This window comes from Gouania willdenowi, chromosome 1 (genome assembly GCF_900634775.1).
Source record: "Gouania willdenowi chromosome 1, fGouWil2.1, whole genome shotgun sequence".
Classification (NCBI taxonomy): Eukaryota; Metazoa; Chordata; class Actinopteri; order Blenniiformes; family Gobiesocidae; genus Gouania; species Gouania willdenowi.
In genome coordinates, this window is record NC_041044.1 from 33569801 (window position 1) to 33591551 (window position 21751).

Sequence of the window (21751 nt, forward strand, 5' to 3'; positions counted from 1 at the left end):
CACACACACACCACACACACACCACACACACCCACACACACACACACACCACACACACACACACACACACACACACAACACACACACACACACACACCACACACACACACACACACACACACACACACACACACACACACACACACACCACATACACACATTTCGTACAATACAGGAAAGAAAAATCTTAATTGAATGAAAACCAAATAATCAACTTTGTTAAATTTGAAAAACTAATGTTAAAAAAAAACTATTGTATCTTAAAATTAAAAATGTAGCCGTCCAAAATTGTATTTCTTTAAAGTTTGTTTTGATCCCCACTCTAAACACTCTCTAATTGACATTTTCAGAAAGGTTTCGCACATTGCATTGTGGGATGTGGAGTCCTGTATAGACATATGCATAAAAGCGTTTTTACTTCATTCTTACAGTGATTTCTTGTGTTTCGTTGCCAGACAAGGAGGACAGAGCTTCGCTTGACACCATTGTTGTTGTAGTTTGTTTCCGATATTTCACATTATATCAGAAATAAGTAATCCCACAATGCAATGCGTGAAAATGTTAACAAACTCAGTGTTTGCAGTGGCATTGTAATCGCATTTTTAAGCTGCATTTTCAACTGTTTACATATTTTTTCAAGCAAATTATCTTTGATTTATTGATCAATGACGCCTATAATATGAATTTATCAGTTAAAAAATTCCTGTGTCAAGCAGCTTTAATAACTAGTTATAAATTACCTTTTGCTAAAATAAAACATCTAATCAAACAGAAAAAAGACCAAAATTAAAGTCAAATGCTGATTTTGCATTTTGTTACGATCACAAATTTGAGAAGTTTATTGCTAAAGGGAGTTGTCTTTTGTGATTACTAAATATTAAAAACAGTAAATCAAAGAGAGAATCAAAACTGTGAGGATAGGAAAGCGTTAGAGGGGATTTAGTTAGATTTTTCTAAGTATTCCATACAGGTACATTTTGCTGTTTATTCTACAGTAGCGAGTAATACAAGATTTGATCAGAAAACACCTCTAGTCACATTATCACATCACAGTCTTCTTACTTCCAAAGTGCTAGAGAATCTAGCTGTGCTTCAATTTGCACTACACAACATAAACGAAAAAAAACCGACACTGAATTTCAGAGACATTATAGATTGTTCCCACCACCATGCTCACTGTTATTCCTTCCCTTTCTTGCTTTCTCTCTTTGTAGTGAGTGTCTAATCAATGCAACTGTTCAAAGCCAGCTTGATTATCCTTACTGCAGTACGGTTTGTTTCTTCCATTTTAGGAAGCAAAGAAGTTGATTAGATGACCCGATTGGGAGCATGTTTAACATTTTTTTTCTTTTTTAAAGAATTAATGGAAAAACTTTGGGCTATCTGTTTGAAATGAGGCCATTTTCATTCGGAAATGAAACCACTGAGAACTAAAAAGACTTAACAAGATAAAAGTGAAAAACCAAAGTTGCAACTTCTAGCTTGACTTCTAAGTAATTCTTGTATCCTGCTGACCCTTTGCAGGACAAATCATACAAGGTGCCTGTGATTCTTTAAAAGTATAAAAGAGGCTGTCCCCCCAAGGGTTAGTTCAAAGAGAATGTGCCTATTTCTATATGGTAATGACTTCCAATTATTTTGATGAGAACCCAAAGTTTTTAATACCTAAAAGGCTTTAAAAAAAAAAAAAAAAAAGCCAGGGGTGGGAGTGCTCTTAGTGTTTGAAGCCAATTAGGAACTTGTCATTCTCACTATACCACTGGAAGGAATGTCAGGACAATATACATTCATTGCACAAGTCTTTTTGAACATATAAAAAAAATGTAGACAGCAGCCTAGAAATAAAGCATACTTTCAGTTTCAGTAACACCTTAAGGGAGTAATTGCTGAGGCTAGTGAGAGTTAAACACATCCCTAATCTAATTAAATGGCTCCCTTTGCTCTGCATGAGATGGGTATATGCCTCGCTTGCTTTTTCCACCTGGGAGTGTGTCAGCGGATAAGGCCTTTTTTTTTTTTTTTTTTTTTTTTTTTTGCTTAGCTGAGATTTTTTTCCTGCAGTGATGATAGTTGAAGGTGATGACTTTGGCATTCGGGGATCCTCAATACTGGTATGGATTACTCCTAATCCCGATAAATTAAGAACTCCAACTTTTTATTGAAATTCAACCATTGCAAATGTAACTGGGCGAGATATTCAAGGAGTCCTTTGCATGTGTGTGTATTAGGGGTTGAACGACTTCATCATTTTAAAGGTCAACTTTATGTGCATACTAGTCGAGTCGACGTCGACTAGCCGATGACGTCACCAAGAGCCGAAGCCGAGCGGCAGGCGAGTAACGGTGTTGTGCCAAAATCTGTGACCCGAAAAAATCTGTGACCACAGGTGGCGACAGTTCCAACCCCTGCGGCTTCTCGGCGGACATTTACTCCCCCTTAAACACGTTTGTAATTATTCTCCAGTCTGTATTTACTTCACCCACTGGAGCGTCATATTTAAAAAAGGAGTAAATAGCTCCTTAATAGCTACGAAGAGGTTTATGCATTTGACGTAGCACTTTTCTGTGATCGAGAAGCCGCAGCCGTCACAGATTTTTTCGAGTCACAGACTTTGGCACAACACCGACAGCCCCTGGGACACAAGACATGCTATAGAAGCTAAGTAAATCCAGGAACACTGCTGCTTTGCCTACTGTGAGTCTACGGTAACTGTTTAACCCAGGGGCTTTGTTTGGGCTGTTTTTAAGGTTGCTACGGCTTTCTTCACCGAAGCCGGTGTTGTGCCAAAATCTGTGACCCGAAAAAATCTGTTACACCAGTAATTTTACATCTGCTTAAGTAAAATTTCATCAAAGTAACAGTACTTCTACTTCAGTAGATTTTTTCTGTACTCTTTCCACCCCTGACTTTTTCTATCACTGAATACAATGTTTTCCCATGCCCTTAAGTCTGAAAGAGCTCTGTCCTTTTTAACTTTCTTGGACAAAGGGATTGACAGATTCATCAAAATACAGCAATTGAGAGTGAGACGGAGCCCAAAGCACAAATCCCTTTCCAATGCTGCGCCCTGTGTTTGCAGCTACTCTCTCGAGGAACTCTCCTTGTGACCCCAGCTCTAGGATGAAGGGAAAGAGGGCACTGGAGGAGGGATGAAAGGGATGAAACACTGGATAGAAACTGGATGATATTGACAGAATCTTGTATCCAGGAGCCTAGGTGAGGCTGGAGATCTAAGGAAACCAATTAACTGATTTTGCTGTGCTGCATTTTAAAATGTCCTTACTAAAGAGTCCATCAGTAGTTTCAATGTTGTACCTAAAAGTCCAATTTATTTTTAAAAAAGTTGCAAAATTTCTTCATTGAATTATATTTTTGTATCATAAGTAAAGTATTTTGCATAAATCAATATAAAGTTGTTTTTTTTTTTTTTACTACTGGATTATAACACTTAAAGCAGAGGAGGAAACACCTGTGGGATTAGCAGCCAGATTGATCTAATAAGGGACTTACATGAAAAGTATTGAGGCTGTCTGACTCTAGCATCCCAGACACTTGTCTGTCTCTTTTAATATCTTCAATTTTTCATAGGCCGATTGAAGTTTGTTCTCGCCATAGCTCACTGCTCGTTTGCGCCGTATCAGGAGTCATTGAAAGTGCTTTGTGAAGAAAGCCTGGACTCCTGTCACTCAGCGACCCCCCCCCAAAAAAACTACATCTACCATTTACTTCCTTTAAATATTTCAACAAATTTCTCACTTTTTCTCTACTTTACCCCTCTTGCCATAATCTCTGCTCCTCCTTTTAAACTGATGAAGTCCCTTAGATGACACACTCTAAATAACGTTACGTTGAATTTACTTAAAAGATATGTGAAACTTGTTGCCTTAAAAAAACACGTTATGTCGACTTAGATCAAGTAGATTTGATCAACTCATAAGTTATGTTTACTGACATCAATTATATTAACTTATTAGTTGTTATACGTTATATTTACTTTGATCAATTATATTAACTTATTAGTTGTTATTCGTTATATTTACTTAGATCAATTAGATTTGATTCATTTATTAGTCAGAATCCAAGTAACCTTTAGTTTGTTTAAAGTAGGATATAAGGTAATTTATTGTCATTATTTTGCTTTAGAGACATTTTAATTGATTGAAACTCTAAAACTTACACCACAGCCAAATATATACAGTAAAGAAGAAAACTATGAAAACATCTTAAAACCAGAAAGATTAATGATATTAATGATAACCACAGAACCATAAATAAAATGTATATATTGCTACTTCTCTACTTCAGGTCTTGGTCTTTTATGTAATATTAGGTCCCTCTGTGTTTCTCAAAAACATGCATTTTAGATCAGTTAACGTTGCTAAATTAATCATAATAAGGATGATGTGTGTCCCTGTGGTTTTCATTCTAAGCCATGAACTGCAGGTGTCCAGTGTGTGCCTTGACATGTCAATGATTCCCAGAAATGAAATCACAAATAGCAAGCCAAACTGGCAGAAACACAAAGGTCAGCAAAAAAGTTTAAAAAATAAAAAATAAAATGAGAAAAGTCAGAGAGAGCAAAAAATCCCAACTCGACACAGTGACAGGCTGTCTCTGTTTTTATCTACAGCTTGGTGCACCCTCTACTTGGACGTTGATCTGGACTCCTGGTCTTCTCCAGCCAACCACCTTTGCCCACGGCTGGCTAAACGTAGAGATGTGGCTGTAAAATGTGGTGAGCTTGAATTTTTATTTGTCTTTGTATTTTGTTACTGAACTTGTTTAGGCTGGGCATTAGATGTTTTTGTTTTCAAGTTGAACTGATTATTTAATGTTGAAATTTCAATTAAAACAATTCCCATTGGCTCACTGATTGTTCTATATATTTTGGGTTGGCCTAAAGTGTCAGACACCTGCAAAAACTAGGACCATCCATCTTGATTCTAGTCAGAAATACCTCTAAATACTACATTTACCTTTAGATGTTTCAAATGATTCTGGAGTTCTCTATCAGTGGCTTTTTTTATTTAGAGTTTTTTTTTTTCTCCAAGATTTTAGTTAGATCAATTTGTTTACAGTTGAGATTTGTAAATGTTCTGCTTTGATAGAGTTGCAGATACCTTTATTTGTCTGTCACATATTTAAAAGAAGTTAAAACTACAGAGAGAATGTTCTTTAACTGTTCAAACTTGGCATGATTTATTAAATAGATTTTTAAGGCCTCGGTCTTGTCTTGGTTTCACCTTATCTCAGTTTTGGTCTCGGCTTGTGTTGGTATAGGTCTTGACTCGGTCTAGGTCTCGTCTTGTCTGGGTCTAGGTCTTGATTCGGTCTTGGTCTCGGTTTGTTTCAGCTTGTCTCGGTCTAGGTCTTGACTCGGTCTAGGTCTCGGCTTGTCCCAGTCTAGGTCTTGACTCGGTCTAGGTCTCAGCTTGTCCCGGCTTGCCCCGGTCTAGGTCTTAATTCGGTTTAGGTCTTGACTTGTCTTGGTCTAGGTCTCGGCTTGTCCGGTCTCGGTCTAGGTCTCGGCTTGTGCCGGCTTGTCCCGGTTTAGGTCTTGATTCGGTTTAGGTCTCGACTTGTCTCGGTCTAGGTCTCGGCTTGTCCCGGTCTCGGTCTCGGCTTGTGCCGGCTTGTCCCGGTCTAGGTCTTGACTCCGTCTAGGTCTTTACTCTGTCTAGGTCTCGGCTTGTCCTGGTCTAGGTCTTGACTCGGTCTAGGTCTCGGCTTGTCCCGGTCTAGGTCTTGACTTGGTCTAGGTCTCGACTTGTCTCAATCTAGGTCTTGACTTGGTCTAGGTCTTGGCTTGTCTTTGTCTAGGTCTTGACTCGGTCTCGACTTCCAAAAGTCTTGGTCTTGTCTTGGTCTCGGTTCATTCTGGTCTCTGGCTCGTCTTGATCTCAGATACTGTGGTCTTGAGGACAACACTAGTACCGTAAGTGTCTATGAAGTCTAGGATAGAAGGATTCCAAGATAACATGGAACTACTAAGGCAGTAATTGGCTCTGTATAAATCAAGTTCCTTTTCTATTTGACCCTAATGCACCCAAACTTTGAATAGAGCCTATTGCTAAAGTATTAAGTTATTTTTCAGTGAAGTAAGAATATTAGATGATAGTGTGTTGTTGAAAAGAGTCAGAGAATATGAGAAGTTATCTTTTTAGTCAGACTGCATTTCTGCGGTTTCTTTACTGCTTTCCTGTTTCCTGGGTTTCCTCCTTTCAATTTAATCTGTGCCGGTATCGGTGTTTTTTGCTTGTTAAAGCCTTGCCTCAGCTCCGTTTTGTGCTGATAATAAAAAGCAGTTTTGTTATCACAGAGGCTCCCTTCCTAAAGGTAGACCTCTGAAACATTTAGAAAGTCCCACAAAAAAGCATTTTATACGTTCCCATCGGATGAACATTTGCAACCAACTTTTCCACAGCATCTTTAATCTTAAATCAGGTGCGTGCAAAACTGAACTGAAAATACAGTGTATGCAGCTTATTTTGTGGCGTTATTGTACTGATAAAATGCACACACAGATGTTCCCAATTCTAGTTTTCATGCAGTTCTTGGGAGCTAAGTTATTCAGTTTACATTTGAATAAGTGTAAAGCTTAGAGAGCTTGATCATTTCATTTGTCAAGTGCTCGGTCAAAAATTCAAGTAGTCATCAAGTTTAGGGATCCAAACTTTACATTTTTTATGATAATTATGTCACTTGACACTCATTCTTGACCTCACAAATATTTTTATTTGGATTTTTGTCAACAAATAATTTATTCCTTCTAACAGTTCCTTTATTCCATGAATAAACCGTAAAATAGATCATGAGCTTTGAATGCACTTCATCTGCTGATTACATGTCTCATTTACCATCATTGTAGCAGGCGCTATACTTTCATAGGAAGGTTAATGGAGTCAGACACAATTCTAGAGAGTTAACAGGAAACAGGAAGACATCAAACAACACTGTAAACATACATTATATGATGGATAAGAGATAGACACAAAAAAAGAGTTATTTTTTTGGGAGAGAAAATACATCTAAATGAATAAACAAGTTTTGGAGAGTTTTTTTTTTTTTTTTTTTTTTTTTTTTTTTTTTTTTTTTTTTATAACATGCCCTGTTCATTTACCTCCCTGCTCATTTTATAAACTATTACAACTGACTATACTTCTGTATCCCATGCTCTTACCTTAAATTAGCAGTAAAGGCTAAATATCTAAAGAAAGTAATCAAGGGGGATTTTCCTTGTCAGCCTTTATCTGTGAAGCTGGTATGGGGATATCTCTCTAGTTTCTTCCTGCATTAAAAAAAAAAAATAATAATAATAAAAAAAAAATAATAATAATAATAATGATATTTTACCTGAAGTCATATAGATCGACTGATGGTGTTGTGGGTTTCTGTCCCTGTGTTGGTCTGTTTTTATGAGATCCATGCAATGGGCAGGTAACTATTGTATTGTCAAGTCATGGGTTAAAACCCAACAATGTGTTGTAGACTCATTTTCAGTGTAGAGTAATCAATTTCATTTCATTCATTTTATAGTGCTTCGAGATGACTGTTGTAATTTGCACAGTATAAATAAAGTTGAATTGAATTAAAATTTGTGCTCTTTATTCACAGTCTATAATGTAGCAAGTATTCAATAGCAATGTGTGTGTTTTTTTTTAAGTACAATGTTTTTTCCACTATTGACCTAATGATAATTTCAAGAAAGTTTTCTTTACCTATTTTCTTTTTCAAAACTTAATTCCCATCTTGTGAATAGAAATGGTTGCTTACTGACATTAAGTGAGCGTGTTGTGAAAAAAAACTGCATAATTTAATTTGATTTAAACCTATTAAGTCTGAATTAATTAAGGCTGAGGTTATTAGTAAAAATAAATTGATTTTTTATTAAATAGGGCGAATTAAGATGTCACAATAAAAAGTAAAAAAAAAAAATTATTAGCATATTCTGGCTGCATGCCATTTTAAAAGCTGAAGGGAAACCTGATCGTGGACAGTTGAGAAAGCAGAGTTAGCTGAGTAGAGGTGAAGAACAATGAGGCTCTGCCTTATCTGCTCTATTGTCTCTTTAATAAGATTGTTCTCTTGTTTTCCCTTGACAATTGCTTTCTTTAACAAGGCATGGGAAGGATTTACTTTTTTCTAACCTTGGATCATGTGAACATTGGCCAAATCTTGTTCAGACCCTTCACTGTGGCATCTATGCAGGATTAGTGCAGTGTCGTCAATTACCCAGTAAGTAAAGTCGCCATTAGCTAACCTTGACAGTTTCAAGATGATGTCATTGCTTAGTGTATTATTTATTCATTTGCCTGTACCCCACTTATTGCCCATTGTAGCTGAGAGAAATTACATTGTGGAAGCTTGGATGTGGAAAAGACAAAAAAAAATCCAAAACACCTTAAATATGTTTCTACAAATATTATTGTATCTATTATTGCATCTTCTTTTCAAACTAATTTCCAACTCTTTCAATCTGTTGACCTCCTCTGCCCCCTCTCTCTTTCTTTCTTCTACGCCGTTGACTGATTTCTTGACACAAGAAATCATTGTTGTCATCAAACTTTAGAAGCCCTCACTTTACCCCAAAAGACTTGGACGTTGATGTGCAAACAACATACACCGAGGTGGAAATATTTCCCAAAGGCTTTTTGATTCTACGATGTTATTTGCATTTACCTATTTGGTAACACTTTACTTGAAGTTTGATACATAAGGCTGACATTACACTGTCATTAGCTGTCATTATAGCATGAATAAGTTGTCATGAAGGCTGTCATTAAGTGTTGCTCACTAAATCATGACACTTTTGGAGCTATGTTGGCATTGTTTTTTGGGTTAGGTGGAGGGATCTAGTGGCGTTAGGGTAACGAATGACACTAAATGACAGCCTTTATGACACTTTATTCATACTAATGACAGGTGTCATGTCATAATAATGAGAGCCTTTATGTATAAAACATTACCATATATTTATATTCTTATTTTATACACAACATTTTTATGTTATTATACATGCATGTTGACATTAATCATGTATCTTATAGTCGTGTGTATCTTGTTAAATTTTTTTGCTATAATTTCTTTACTTTTGGAGCCATTGTAACAAAAGTAACTTCATCCTGGGATTATAAAAGTAAGTCTGATTCTGACCCTCACCTCCATCCATCCTCATTAGGTGTCCATTCATGGGGATCTTTTATCTGTGTGCAGCTACTTATTTTTCCGCCCCAAACTGTACTTTTTGTTCTTGTACAAAATGAAAAAATGTATCCGTGGGTTCTACAAAGCTGTACCTCTTCTGTAGCACCCTTCATTTATTTCTGCCTTGATACGTTTAACTCCCCCAGCTTTTGGGATGCTTCCTCCACCAGAAGCTACTTCAACCTTAATCCTCTTTGACATTGTCAGAAGAATGCAAAGACATTAGCGATGATTTTTTTTTTTTTAAAGCCATATGCCTAAAAACCCACGTCAGGAGAGGCGATGATAACAAGATAGACACAGATGCTGACATCTGGCTAATGTGACACCACTCAAAGCAGAAAGCCTGTGGAGTCTAAGTGTTATTGTTATATGATTTCCATTATAATGAAACAATATTTTCTATGGAAGAATTTTGTTTCTTGCAAAGGTTTATGTTTATGATGACCTTTAATCTTATCTTCTTATTCACCACTTTAACAGTAAGTGTCATTGGGGTCATTTTGGTTAATCAGCATGTTATCCAAGAAAAGCTACTTTAAGAAAATATACAAAAATAGGACAAAGTACAAATAATAACAGCCTTTGATATGGAAAAATCTAAAACTAAAAGCCCTTTTTTATAGACTACACCACTAAGTAAATGTTAACATTAGGGGTGTCAGACAACGTTTTCAGTTCTGATATGATGCCGATGTTATAGCTTTGAGTTTTGGCAAATACCTATATCGATCCGATACGGTATCAGCACTGATCATAGATATTTTAATGATCCATTTTGTAGTGATAAATATTAGAAAAGGCTTGATTAAGTGGTATTACTCAGAGAGCAATAGTCAGTAACAGTAGGTATGAGAAAAATTGAATAATTTAATATTAAACAGTAAGTTACGTACTTTATAAGCTTATACATAAGAATATTCAACAATTGACTAAAATAAATGAAAAAATAAAATAAAATAGAAGACCCTGAGAAATAACCTCAATAAATCCAATAAAAACTAATTATGTATTGGAGTACTTTTATCTTTAAAACCCACCTTTTCAAACTTGCTTTTCCTTAACCTTTATTTTACTTTTATTGTAATTTTTATGAATTCTTTAAAACGACTTTGAGTCCCAAAAAAAAAAAGTGCCATAAAAAATTGATGTATTATTTTTATTGTTATTATCAGAGACTTTAGATGCATGCCGATTTAATCTAATACTCTTCTTTTTTTTTTTTGCTCATGTCTGACCAATATACCATTTCAATATCAGATTTTTTTCATTTTTATTAATTTATTCCAGACAATGCACACACATTTGTGTACCCATGCAAAGTATATTTAAAAAACTATATAAAGGCATATACAGTATGTACACCCATATCTAATATAACATGTCTGAAAATGTCCCGGAACATGTCCCAGATCGGGACCCCCTTAGTTGATATACTGGTTTTACTCTCCTGATAATGTTAAATTGATTTTATTTAAACATGTATATACTTCCCTTTTTATTTGCAATATAATGGAGTGTGTTTAACACACCTAATCTGTACTACACGTGTTTACTGCATGCATTAGGGAAAAACTCCACTTGGTGACAGCCTGACCCTTGCACACGGTAGCCTAAAGGGTTTTGTTGGCGCTGTCAGCCTGTCAGACTGCCAATCACCAGCCCACAGCCCTGTGCAGTCCACTGATTAAAGGTCACAAGCAGGCAGTGCTAAACGACAGGGTAGTTACCATACTCAAACACTAACATGATAAACGTTTCTCATTGAACAGCTTGTGCCATGTCACTGTATCGGTACATTTTCACAACAACACATTTTTCATGAATATTAAAAGACAAAATTCAATATTACCAGCAAGTGAAAGGATGATGTGCATGACAGCTTGTCTAGCTGGTACGCTAAAGAGGAAAGGTGTATGTGGAGGAATGAAAATGTGGAGGAATGAAAGTATTAAACTCACTTTAGGTCCTGCGAAGGTTCTGCCCTGACATGTGACGTCTCTACAGAATGGCTGAACACTACTCCTTCATTTCCTGTGGAAAACAAATACGTGACGTTAAAGCAAAAGTTGAAAATGCAGCAACTTTTTAATGCTGAAAAAAAACCCAACGATCACCCATTTCCCTTGTTTTTTTAAATAAATGATCGTAAAACATACACACACAATGCATTCAAGTATTTTAGTACTTTAATTCCCCTTGCACTCATGTCCTGCAGCTCAGCAGTGCCACATCTTTAATACCACATGAGGCAATGTAAGCACTTTTCAGGTTCATCCATAAAAGGATTTTTGTTATAAATGGCTCAAAATGAGTCAACACATGCCAAATATATTGCTGTGACATTTGGGGGACATCCTGTAAAGAGGATGAAAATGTCCCCCAAAAAAATGTGACAAGCCTATAAAACCTGAACATGACAGGTATTGTGGCATTTTCTGGAAAATCCTGTTTTCAGGGGTTTATTTAAAGGCCCACACACCACCGCAGAATTGTGTGGCTGACAGAAGAAAGAAAAATGTACAGCATTAGTTCTCCCGTTTCGCTCAGAATCTGTTCATTTGTCTTTATTTCTAGTTCCAGAGGCTCTTTCCTTATTTACACACTCCACACATCTGTGTTCTCTTTAGATACCTCCATCAAACACCAACTGTCACAATCACCTTTTGAACTCCACTTTCCATTTCCTTCTCCATCAATGATTTTTGTATATATATATAAAACTCTTCCTCACCCACCCACTCCTCTACCAGAGGCCTGGGAGCTTGAGGGTTCTACGCAGTATCTTTGCTGTTCCGAGCACTGCACTTTTCTGGACCGAGATGTCTGATGTATTTCCTGGGATCTTCTGTAGCCACTCTTCCAGTTTGGGGGTCACTGTCCCAAGTGCCCCGACGACCACGAGCACAACTGATGCCTTCACCCTCCAGGCCTTCTCCAGCTCTTCTCTGAGCCCCTGGTATTTTTCCTTTTTCCTGATGTTGAAGTCGCTTGGTATTGCTATGTCAACCACAATGGCTTTCTTCTGCTCTTTGTCCACCACCACAATGTCCAGTTGGTTCGCCATTACCATTATGTTCGTCTGTATCTGGAAGTCCCACAGGATCTTAGCTCGGTCATTCTCTACCACCTTTGGAGGTGTTTCCCACTTTGACCTTGGGGTTTCCAGCCCATAATCTGCACAGATGTTTCTGTACACTATGCCAGCCACTTGGTTATGGTGCTCCATGTAAGAAGCTTTCCCTGCCAGCATCATACACCCTTCCATTATGTGCTGGATTGTCTCAGGGGCCTCTTTGCACAGTCTAGACCTGGGGTCTTGTCTGGTGTGGTAGATCCGGGCCTCTATTGCTCTGGAGCTCAAGGCCTGCTCCTGTGCAGCCATGATGAGTGCCTCTGTGCTGTCCTTTAGTCCAGCTCTGTCTAGTCATTGGTACGATTTCCTGATATCCTCCACTTCAGTTATGTTTCGGTGGTACATCCCATGTAGGGGCTTCTCCTCCCATGACGGAACCTCCAGCACCTCATCTTCTGTTCCCCATTGTCTGAAACATTCACTGAGAACGTCATCTGTTGGAGCCTTGTCCTTGATGTACTTATGGATCTTGGATGTTTCATCCTGGATAGTGGCTCTCACGCTCACTAGACCTCGGCCTCCTTCCTTACGGCCAGCGTGCAGTCTCAGAGTGCTGGATTTGGGGTGGAACCCTCCCTGCATGGTTAGGAGCTTTCGTGTCTTAACATCTGTGATCTGTATCTCATCCTTTGGCCAGCTTATTATTCCTGCAGGGGATCTGATTACTGGCAGGACGTAGCTGTTTATTGCCTGGGACTTGTTCTTGCCATTACATATATATATATATATATGTAAATCTAACAACTGGTTGGGACACCCTTAGCAGCAGCTACTCTAATCAAGCGTTTGCACTAACTTGCAATGAGTCTTTTACAACACTGTAGAGGAATTTTGGCCCACTCATCTTTGCAGAATTGTTGTAATTCAGCCACATTGGAGGGTTTTCGAGCATGAACCGCCTTTTTAAGGTCAGGCCACAGCATCTCAATAGGATTGAGGTCAGGACTTTGACTAGGCCACTCCAGAGTTTACATTTTGTTCTTCTTCAGCCATTCAGAGGTGGACTTGCCTGGGGGGGTTGTGGGTAGGGATGAAAAGGGGACAGTGCGGGTGTTGTAAATGGTGTCAATTTTGGTTTGACAAAAAAAAAAAATGAAAAGAAAAGCATTGCATTTATCAACTTTAAAGGAAGAAGAGGTGTTGTCAATGGGTTTGAGGAGTTTATTGTAGAGAGAAGTAGGACAAAACGTTTTAGTGCAAATGCATGAGACTATGGGGTGTACCTGTGACTTTAAGTTTCTCTGTGCCGATGCTGATCTCTTCTTCATCTGCTGAGAACAGAACTGTGTCTCCATCCACGCTCCTCACCTCAAACCTCTGACACTGGGCCTCCACCATTTCTGAGCCTGAGGCAGGGGGACAGAAAAACAGGGATGGGTTAAAATCAGTGGGAAAGGAAAACAAACATTTTACTACCCATAAAAGTTAGCACCTGGAAGCTGTTTTTCCTACAACACGCCAGGAAGAAACACTAGATCAGGAGATTTTAGCTAGAATGACCCTGAGGGGTTTAAACTTTGAAATTGAACATCTTTAAGTCGTGTACTCTCATCACTAGTGCAATATCAGTGGGGCTACTGGGAGCTATTTTGTAAGAGCCAAGCATTAAAACAAGCTGAGATGAGGTGGTTTGATTTGTAGGATATTTTCTTCCTTTGTTTTAATAATGTGCACCACAGAAGAACATTCTTCATGTGTAACGCTAGGCCACACACTCGCGAGACATTTTTATTAACTTTTAATCACTTACTGTGTTTCAACGATAACAAAAATTACAGAGCTGTGTACATACCTCCCCTAAACTGGCACACGAGGGACAAAACATTCAGAAAATACTTCAAAATCCAATGGGTTTTAACACTTTGTTTTCTAGACATTATTAGTAAACTAGGACAGTAGTTTTATTTTTTGTTAGGTATAGCATTGAGTATGAAAACATATTGGGGATTTATGTAGAGATAAACTATAGGACATTGATCTGTTTAATTTAATATATCATTAATGCGATTTCTATCTAAATGAGAGAGAAAATAAAAAGAAATTACATGTTTTGATTAAGAATAAATGGGTTAGCTCTGCCAAATCAGGATGGATAAATAAATAAGTCTTGTGATCGACTCCAATTTAAACTTCCAAAAGACTAAAAACTCCTAAAAATACTGGGTAACCAGTACTTGTTTTTAATGACAACACTCCTCTTTTTAATCATTATTATTATTATTGCAGGTATCACGCTTTTAGTGACAGACTTGGAATTAAATAAGAATAATGAATTTATTACATGTTGATTTCTGTTTCTGTGTTGTTTTATTTTATAAAAGAATAATGATTAAACATTTCAAAACACATTTTTAACCAGTAAGTAAAAAGTAAGTTTTTATCAATTACTAGACATTTCAGGTGACCCCATTTAAACTCTAGGCGACCCCGAGGTTGAAAAACAGTCCTCTTAAGCATCAGCCTGTCTCTTCAACTTTGCCAGAATCAGACTACAACTAAAGGTTCGACTTAAACATCAAAATGTCACAAATTTGGTCCTTTTCCTGCTTCAAGCACCCTAATAAACCTGAATGACTTGGGCTCCCTTGCTTTGTAATGTATAACACCAACTAATAGGCACCATAGAAAAGACACAAATGGTGTTATGTACTCAGATTTCATTAAAATAGTGAAAATCATTGTTAAAACCCTGTGTTTTTATTCTATTTTTTTATGTAACATCTCAGCAGCTTTAGACTATGCTGTTTTGTTACTAACAACTTGCTGCTATAGGTTTAGACTAATTGTTAACTAATCCTGGTGCACAGAGCAGTTCCCATTTCATTTCATGGTGAAGTATTTGATGATTTTACTGCAGTGTGTCCTTCTCTGTTGCAGTCTGTGCTTTCTCTCCTCTTGCCTCTTCATTTCTCTCTCTTCTTTTATCTGGAGGTTTTCTTGATTTTCCATAATAAGCAACACTTCTATGTGACTAGATACATTAAAGATTGTGGCAGAGTATCTTTTCTTTTAATGTTGACTGTTAAAGCTTTCAGGCTGTAATAAACTTGCTTGCATCTTATGAATTCTTAATTTAAGCCTTTCAACCACGGCTTCCAGCAATGAGGAGACATGATGCAAGAAGACGCTGTAAAGAGGATTTAGGGGAAAGGTGCAAAGAGGAGTGTGCCTTGGACAAGTAAACACGGAACGCGTGGCTGACTTTCCCAAACAGGTCAAGGCAAATATGAAATTGAAATGAGCTTTAATGTGCTTCGTCATTGTGTTTCCTTTGCCCTAAGCGCCACCCTTCCATGATTATTACAAGAGCGGATTTAACAGCTCAAAATCATTAAAACATCACGCAAATGTACATGTAAATTAGGCCCCTAATGCAGATTTTGTGCGGCCCCTAACGCGAATGTCTCCAAAAAACAAAAATTACAGAAAAATACACATGAAAAAATAAATAAATACACACACAAGATAACTACAAAATAAACAGAAATGACTCTTAACACACAAAAAAACTAAAAAAAATGGAAACAAATAACCTGGAACAATAAAAAATACACAAAATAACACAACAAAAATCAACAACAGAAATACACAAAATGATTAATGCCGCACAACACAGCAACACAAATAAGCATAATGACTCAAAAACACAAAAAACAAAAGCAACACGACAGAGTGACTCCAAATATACACAAAATGATTCATAACACACAAAACAGCAACACAAATACACAGAGTAACTCCAAAAACACATAAAACCACATTAGAAATACACAAAATGATTAATTAAAATAAATAAATAAATAAATAAATAAAAATCAGCAACAGAAATACACAAAATGAATAATAGCAACACAAACAAGCATATTGACTAAAAAACACAAAAAACTAAAACAAGTGACTCCAAAAAAACACAAAAAGGCAACAAAAATACACAAAATTAACAGATAAACAGAGAAAACGACGACAAAAAAAAAAAAAAGCCTGCTCAGATTAGTCATGACTCAAAATGCTGACATGAATGTTGATAATGTGGCTCACGCATTTTAGTTTATTTATCACTATGGAGTGCATTACTGTTCAAGTCTTCTAGCATTATCATAACATATCATTTGAAGGCAATTGGGCGAACTTGTTCACCGTTTTATGTGACCAATTATTTTTATGGGATGAATCCAGAACTTTGAACTTGTTACAACGTGACAACATTAAACGAGTAAACAGAAGGAGAGGGAGGTCAAGGATGGAGTGGCTATTAATTTTGCCCTTATACGTAAATAAACAGCATTTAACATGTCTGTGATGTGACCAGGGCAAACAAGCGGGTAACAGAACCATCCTAAGTGTTTCATGTTGTTTTATAGACACTTTATAACAAACAGACAATGTTATTTGCAAGGAATGAGCCGTCAAGGGAGAGGAAAGAGAGACGAGGGAGAAGAAGTGATGAAAGAAAACACTCTTAAATTACACCTCTGAGTTTGCCACAGGTGGGAGGGTGAGATTCGTGCACTGAGGGATGCAAATTATTTATTCAGAGTTGATTACATTCATTATTATAGTAGCGGAGTAGAGGAGAAAAGACAGGGGGAGAGATAAATGAGTGTCATTTCGTATTTACATTAATCAACAGTCTCAGGTGACAGAATGGCAGGATGGAGGAGGGATGAGGAAGATGAAGACAGGCAGAGGTTTCACCTGGCTACTTCACTCACGTCGATGAAAATCAAAGTCAACAAAAGGTCTATAGTCAACAAATTAACTACAGCTTCACGGACTTTTTGTTTATGTATGAATGAAACTGGATCACAAAGACATATTATTAAACAACAAACATCTTTGATTAAAGGCTTCACAGTTATGTTTTTATTACATAATAAAGACAGTTTAACTGTAAACTAAAAGCGCCAAATATCCTCTTTACCAGATATTGGCAGTTACTGTATCTGGAACAGGGATGCTGATCATTCCATCGTACCCTGGTATTTTCGGTGCCAAGTCTATACAGTGTGTACACGTTCTTTATTTTAAATATCAAGACAAAACAATGCAATTCTGCGACACAACAAGCCATTAAAAAAAACACAAAAAACCCTATTTTAAAATCTAGAATAATACACTATAATACAATACAACAATTACAGGCATAGTGCAAATGTCTCAAAAATTGTGCAAAATCCAAAAGCAATGTAAAACAGTGCAATCAAAAGTTAAAATAAGATGTAAAAGTTTCAGTACAAGAACATTTCTACTTTCCTGTTTGGTTTTTACAAGTCAGTAACATAAATCTTAAAACAAAAGACACAATGTGCAAGCAACACAATATAATTATATAGAACAGACCAAGAATTTAAATAAAATGAATATAAATATGGCCAGAAGATTAGCAGGTATAGTTACAGATTTTTAATATTAATATTCAATTAACAGAAAACATGTACAGTGACTGTAAAGGCTGTGTTAAATTATACCTTTTTAAATTAATATAAAAAAATAAATAAAAAAATAAAAAATTGGGGTGTGCAATTTGGCACCCCTCGAGCAGATGGCACCATAGGCGGCCGCCTGTGTTGCCTGTCGGGAAGGCCGGCCCTGATGATCATTAACATTTTAAAGGCTTGTGAAAATTTTTGGTAACACTTTACTGGAAGTTTTATACATAGAGCTGACATTATGCTGTTATTATCATTTTGCATGAATAAAATGTCATTATGCACCTTTTGTTAATTGTAATAATAATAATAATAATAAAGTATTATTCAATATTTGTATAATACTAAGGCAGGCAAATATAATTGTATAGCGCATTTACATGATTAAAAATGGCATCAGAAAACATTCAACAGTTTTAAAATAAATAAGAACATTAAATCAGCAGTAAAAACATTAAAAATCTCCCTCTCAGTCATATGCAGTAGAGAAAAAGAGAGCCTTTAACTTGGATTTAACAATGTTTTAAAGAGCTGACTTCTTTGTATAAAAATACAAAAATAATATTGAAACAGCAACACTTAAAATCTGAGTTTGATTATTATTTTTATTTCATTTAAACACAATGAAGAAGAATATATTGAAAATGCAAAGCACCAAACACAGCTGCTCAGACCCAAAATAAAAAGCAGTGGCAGTCAGTAGCACACAGAGTGTTTCAGTACTCATAGCTCTCTTTGTTTTTTAGAACGTCAATAGCTTCCACACGTGTAGGTTGTCTGAAGATGCTGTGAATAAATGTACCTGGTCAGGTCAGCAGGTGTGTGACAAGTCTCTCTGGGCTCTCTTCTTCTACTTATTATTAGAGGTTGTAAATAAACAGATTGGGCACTAGCGAACCCTCAAACTGAGGTCAAAAGCTGAATTGTTAGGTTTCATTTTTAGTATATGTGACTGTGCCATTCTCATTCATTTATCAGGTCTTGCGGCCCACGTGCGCGATTGACTCCAGAATGCCTCCGCGTCCAACCGATAGATCGCAGTTAACGTGTTGTGCACCCCTGGGATAGGGTAACGAATGACACCTAAAGCCAGCCTTCATGACACCTTATTCATGCTAATGACAGTGTAATGTCAGCCTTATGTAAAAAACTTAAATTCAAGTATTACATACATTTTTATTCTCATTAATAACGATACAGTAGGTCCAAATGTATGGGCACCCCATTTTTTTTTTTTTTTTTTGAAAAATCGAAATTAAAATGCACAATCCAGATCTGATTCAAATGAAACTCAGTAAAGTAATGGAGGAATCAACCCAACATACCTTAGTCAAATGTGATAAAGATCGATCAATTCTGAACAAATATGTGACTCTAGAATCTGCATATTGCTCTGGATCTCTTCCAAATTTTAAAGGAATCTTCTTATCTTTGCGTAAAATTATGTCAAAATTTGTTTTGACAAAAACCCTAAAAAAACCCCCACCTTAATTATTGTCCATTGTTCACACAGTACATGGGTAGTTATCGGGTCAACATATCAGTTACTTTGAGAGTTAGTGCTGCTTGAGAGCCTGATGGATCTTTATTAATATATGTAAGTTGAGAAATAGCATGACATTTTTGCATGACAAGGAGTTAGAAAATGCCACCCTTGTGAGTCAGTCTGCGTGATTTTAGTGACTCATTGGAATCTCTAGTCTGAATATACTTATAGTATTAATATCCCTGCGTCATAGCAAATTCTAGGTGTGAAAGATTATAATCGTGCATGTGTGAGTGAGTCAGAACTGGGAAATTTGATCAAAATATCTTTTACATTTGTAAGAATAAAGCACTACGAGTCCATAAGGGAACTGCTTTTGGGGTGCTTAGAGTGTTTTTAACACAGCACATTAATGCAGTGTAATGGAACAGATTTATGAAGGCTCACAACTTACACCACTTGCATATATTGGAATTCCACCTAAATGATACACCAAACAGTGCCAGAGGGCACTTAGAAGTGTTGTAAATTTAACATTAGTCTCTTATTTAAAATGCAAAAAAAAAAGAGAGAGAATGTTGGTTTAAAACATGCTATGATGAAAAAATATGCCTGTGCCTCTCACAATGTTTGGCTTATTTTTTGTTTTGTTTTTAGAAACTACAGAAAAACAAACTTTAGCGCCTGTAAAAACTCAAACAGAATTAGCACCTGCATTGGCAGATTGTACAGTAAGATAAGCAAGATGCTTTCAAAGCAGAAATACTTTAGTGTTACTTTGAGATGGAAATGATTTATGTTTGACTTGCATCAACAGTTCCGAAAAACTTCTAGATATTCTCTATCTTTATCTTAACACAGTATGATTGAAAGCCACACGTGTTTATTGCTAATAGTTGTTAAAAAAAATGAAAAAAATTCGAACGAAAACAATAATTATGTTGTGATGTGTCTTTTACAATGTTCTGTTTGAGATAGATAGATAGATAGATAGATAGATAGATAGATAGACAGCAAAAACCTTTAATACCATCTGTTTCTAATAGAGTCAGACTGCATGAATAGGTGAATGAAGGGATCAGAGCTATTTTGCGTTAATAATACAGTTCAAATGGACTTACACATGCAGTCCATCTTCTCAGGGTTTTCTTTACTACAGACACTTCTAGTACTTTCCACTTGTAAAACAGCTAAAAGTAGTTTTAATCTGAATTAAATGTATTGATGGTATTTTCCCACAACGCCACAGGCCAACAGTGTTCTTACATGCTCACAATACTATAGATCACTCCTTTCATTACAATCTCCAATGACTAGCGAAAGGCAGCCATAGCTCACTGGTGCAGAAGGATGGTTTTATATGGTCCATTAAGTCCATTCCTTTTGGTGATGCATGCCTACAAGTATGAACAACTTGGGAAAATAAATTTGAATTATTCCAATCAAAACATAATGTAAAGAATTACCGCTAGTCTTTGTGCAATTAAAGTTAAATCAAAATAATAGATGACAACAATGCCAGTTAATCCATGCTTTTATTGAGTGCTTGATGGGCCCTTAAGAGTCTTCCAGTTTGTTCCTGCAGATATGGATGGATTTTATTTAATCATTATAGCTATTGATTTGTTTTTCGAGTGGTGTAACAAAAATTCAAAATATATGCTGGTAAATCTTTTGGTATTGGAGGAGGTTTTAGAGACTTTTAGTGTCAGATTCCTTTTTTTTTAATCACATATTATCTCTCAGGGAAACCAGAAAGGTTTCACTCAAGCTGGAAATATGATTACTGCTTAATGTGATTATTATGTACATCATTTGTTTCTCAGAGGGGGATTTGCAGAGACGAAGATTCATAATTAGACGGCGTGTAATGGAACAATTGAATTTTATGCCCAGATTTGCAAGTCCTTGCTCAGCACACTAATCACGAACCAATTTTAGCTGACATTCAACTGTTAAAGGGCAGTGGTAACGGCAAGACGCTCTGAATGAAAGAAAACAGTAGGTTTGGAATGAATTTTGTAAGTTTGTAGTTTCACACATCTTGAAAATTATTAACCCCAACCATTGAAAAACTTGAAGCACGACCAAGGAATTTAACGTTCAATCTGGAACTAGGCTTTTATCCAACCCTAAACTTTTAATGTACTTTATGGACTTTTTCGTCCTTTAATTTTACCGCCTTGATAAGACACTTTTTGAGCTCCATCAGTTGAATGGTGGAAAATGAGGTAAGTGATTGTACCGAGATAAAAGGGAACATAATTAGTGTAAGAATGTAAAGATAATGAGGTAATAAATGTAGGCATGAGTTTAGGGAAGGTAACAAGGTCAGCTGGGAATTCATTGGTTTAATATGTGATGAGGTCTTTGCATGATCTTAAAAGGTGGAGTGAAAGGTAAAAGTGGCACAGTGGGAGAGAGAGAAGGAAAAGGAGATCTAATAAGACAAGGAGAAAGAAAAGGGCAAAGGAAAGATGGTGGATTATGTGTGTT

General features: G+C 36.5%; 1 protein-coding gene across 4 annotated transcripts in view; it reads right to left on the reverse strand.

Moving 5' to 3' along the window:
* Positions 1 to 21751, reverse strand: part of sgcz (sarcoglycan zeta) — a 372407-nt gene that overhangs the window by 28060 nt on the left and 322596 nt on the right. For all 4 annotated transcript variants that reach the window (XM_028456492.1, XM_028456482.1, XM_028456496.1 and 1 more), the window contains 2 exons: positions 13564 to 13686; positions 11166 to 11238 (listed from right to left, as the gene is read on the reverse strand). In XM_028456492.1, the coding sequence (XP_028312293.1) occupies positions 11166 to 11238; positions 13564 to 13686 (196 nt within the window). The remainder of the gene's footprint in view (positions 1 to 11165; positions 11239 to 13563; positions 13687 to 21751) is intronic.